Source organism: Daktulosphaira vitifoliae, unplaced genomic scaffold, assembly GCF_025091365.1.
Source record: "Daktulosphaira vitifoliae isolate Bord-2020 unplaced genomic scaffold, ASM2509136v1 Scaffold_1579, whole genome shotgun sequence".
Taxonomy (NCBI): domain Eukaryota; kingdom Metazoa; phylum Arthropoda; class Insecta; order Hemiptera; family Phylloxeridae; genus Daktulosphaira; species Daktulosphaira vitifoliae.
In genome coordinates this window covers 1-1,887 of record NW_026101139.1, presented here as the reverse complement: position 1 = coordinate 1,887, position 1,887 = coordinate 1, and the positions used below count along the sequence as shown (strand labels likewise).

General features: G+C 39.5%; 1 protein-coding gene across 2 annotated transcripts; it reads right to left on the bottom strand.

Moving 5' to 3' along the window:
• Positions 1 to 182: 182 nt before the first annotated feature.
• On the bottom strand, positions 183 to 1,880 carry LOC126909842 (mucin-5AC-like). 2 transcript variants are annotated; one of them, XR_007705125.1, is made up of 2 exons: positions 937 to 1,880; positions 183 to 365 (listed from the first exon to the last, which is right to left on the bottom strand). XR_007705125.1 is itself a non-coding variant. In XM_050692262.1 (2 exons), exons 1-2 carry the CDS (start codon positions 1,877 to 1,879, stop codon positions 199 to 201), a joined length of 996 nt encoding a protein of 331 aa, XP_050548219.1. In that variant the 5' UTR covers position 1,880; the 3' UTR covers positions 184 to 198. The 2 variants fall into 2 exon arrangements, 1 of the variants encoding a protein (XP_050548219.1); XM_050692262.1 differs by having other exon boundaries at positions 184 to 365; positions 1,051 to 1,880.
• Between the last annotated feature and the right edge of the window lie 7 nt (positions 1,881 to 1,887).

Below are 1,887 nucleotides of genomic sequence, written 5' to 3'. Positions count from 1 at the left end.
TTAACATTAAATACTATCATGTTATGTGACTATGTATAAAACTAATCAATAACTGATAAATCGAGAAATATATGGAACTAAAAATAATTGTCTTAACATAATTGCAGTTTTAAGAGAAAACGAATGGCAGGCGTATCACTCTGTATATTTAAATGTAAATAAAGTTGTTCTGACGAATAAGTTCCAATTTAAATTTACTTACCTACAAAATACATGTAAACAATCGCGTAGCATAATACCGTCGCTTTTGTAAACGCAAAGACATACAGCGCATTCGAATTGACTATCACAGGTGACGAGGTCGTTTTGGTTTTCTATTGCAATAAGTTCTTGATAACAACTTTTTTTTTCCTCCGCAGCCAGTTCTGAATTATAAAATAAATTATAATAATATCTAAAAATAATTCTACTGAAACACTGGAACATTATACAAGTGCGTATGTTGTAGATTGAAATTTACATTTTATTTGTCTAACATTTTCAAAGTCAGTTAGATACCAACTCAGTACGTTTTATTTTCCAAGAATAGGGTAAATATTAAAAAAAAAAAACATTTAAAAACATTATTTAACGGTGTACATATTTCAAATAATTATTATTATCTTTTGTTAAAAAAAAAGAAAGAGAAATCATAATTTTAACGAAACCGTTCTAAGTGTTTCGAATGCAATGAAACCCAAATGATATTTTACGATTTTTTACAAATAAATCATTACAACCAAATTCTAGACATTATTTTACACGTTCATCTTTTTTAAGATGAACAAAACAAAACACGTTCGAATGCGTTATATTTTTAAAACTGTATGGTTTATTATATTTGAATATTATTTCTATATTTGAATTAAAATATTAGCAAATAAACCTTATTGTACAAAATGGTTTTAGAAAAAAAAAAATTGAAACTAAAAGAAATCTCTGTAAAAAAAACTTTACTTAAAACCAATTGAAATAAAAACATTTTTCTGTTTGAAAAACCATAACCGACCAAAGTCCTCTAAATCTTCAATGTTTCAGTTTTGCTTTAGACACACAAACTAACATGTTTACCGTTCTGTTTGGTTGTACTCGCCGCCTTGGACCTGTTCACTGGACGACGGCCAGTAGTCTGCGTACCCAATGAGGTTTTAGTGACTTTTTTAGGTACGTTTGTAGTTGTTTCGACTACTGCCGGAGAGGAAACAATTTCGTCGTTATTTCCGAGTGGTTTCAGCCTTTCGAAAAATTCCACACGATTCCGGCGGATTTCGGAAGTCGTCCCGACTTCTCGGGACGACGGCAACACAAAAGCGCTAACGGGACGGTTCCTCTCGTCGGGTTTTTTAACGACAACCGATAAGGACGCAGACAGTCGGCGAGCGGCTTCAGTGGACTCGCTCAGCGACTTGCATATCTCGGCCGCACGCCTGTCCAGTTCGGTTATGTTGGTCACTGCCATTTCGGTGTACACGGCCGACGCGGGTCGGCCGTATCCGGTCGGCGTTTTTTCAGTCAAACGTTTCTCTATTTTGTCTACCCGTCGCCTGAGCCTGTCTTTTTCGTCTGCCGCCATTCCGCGCACGGCAGTACTCGTGTGCGACGTTTGCGGGGTAACTCCAACGATCGTCTTGGGCGTACGCTGAACTTCGGCTTTCGGCACTTGTCGACTTGCAGTCGCCACCGCCGTATCGGGTGGCTTTGGCGCGGGCCCTTTGCGGTGCGCACGTTTTTTGAGCGACGTCGTCGCCGACTCGGGAACCACTGGCGTCGTAGGCGGCGGTGGGGCTCTATACTTTTTTCTTCTGGTTCGCGTACCCGTCGTCGTGCCCGGGATGGTGGCGGTTGTGCTAGGAACAGCGGAGATTAGATTGGTGTCGGTGACGGCGGTTTGTGGCGGCATTTCAACGG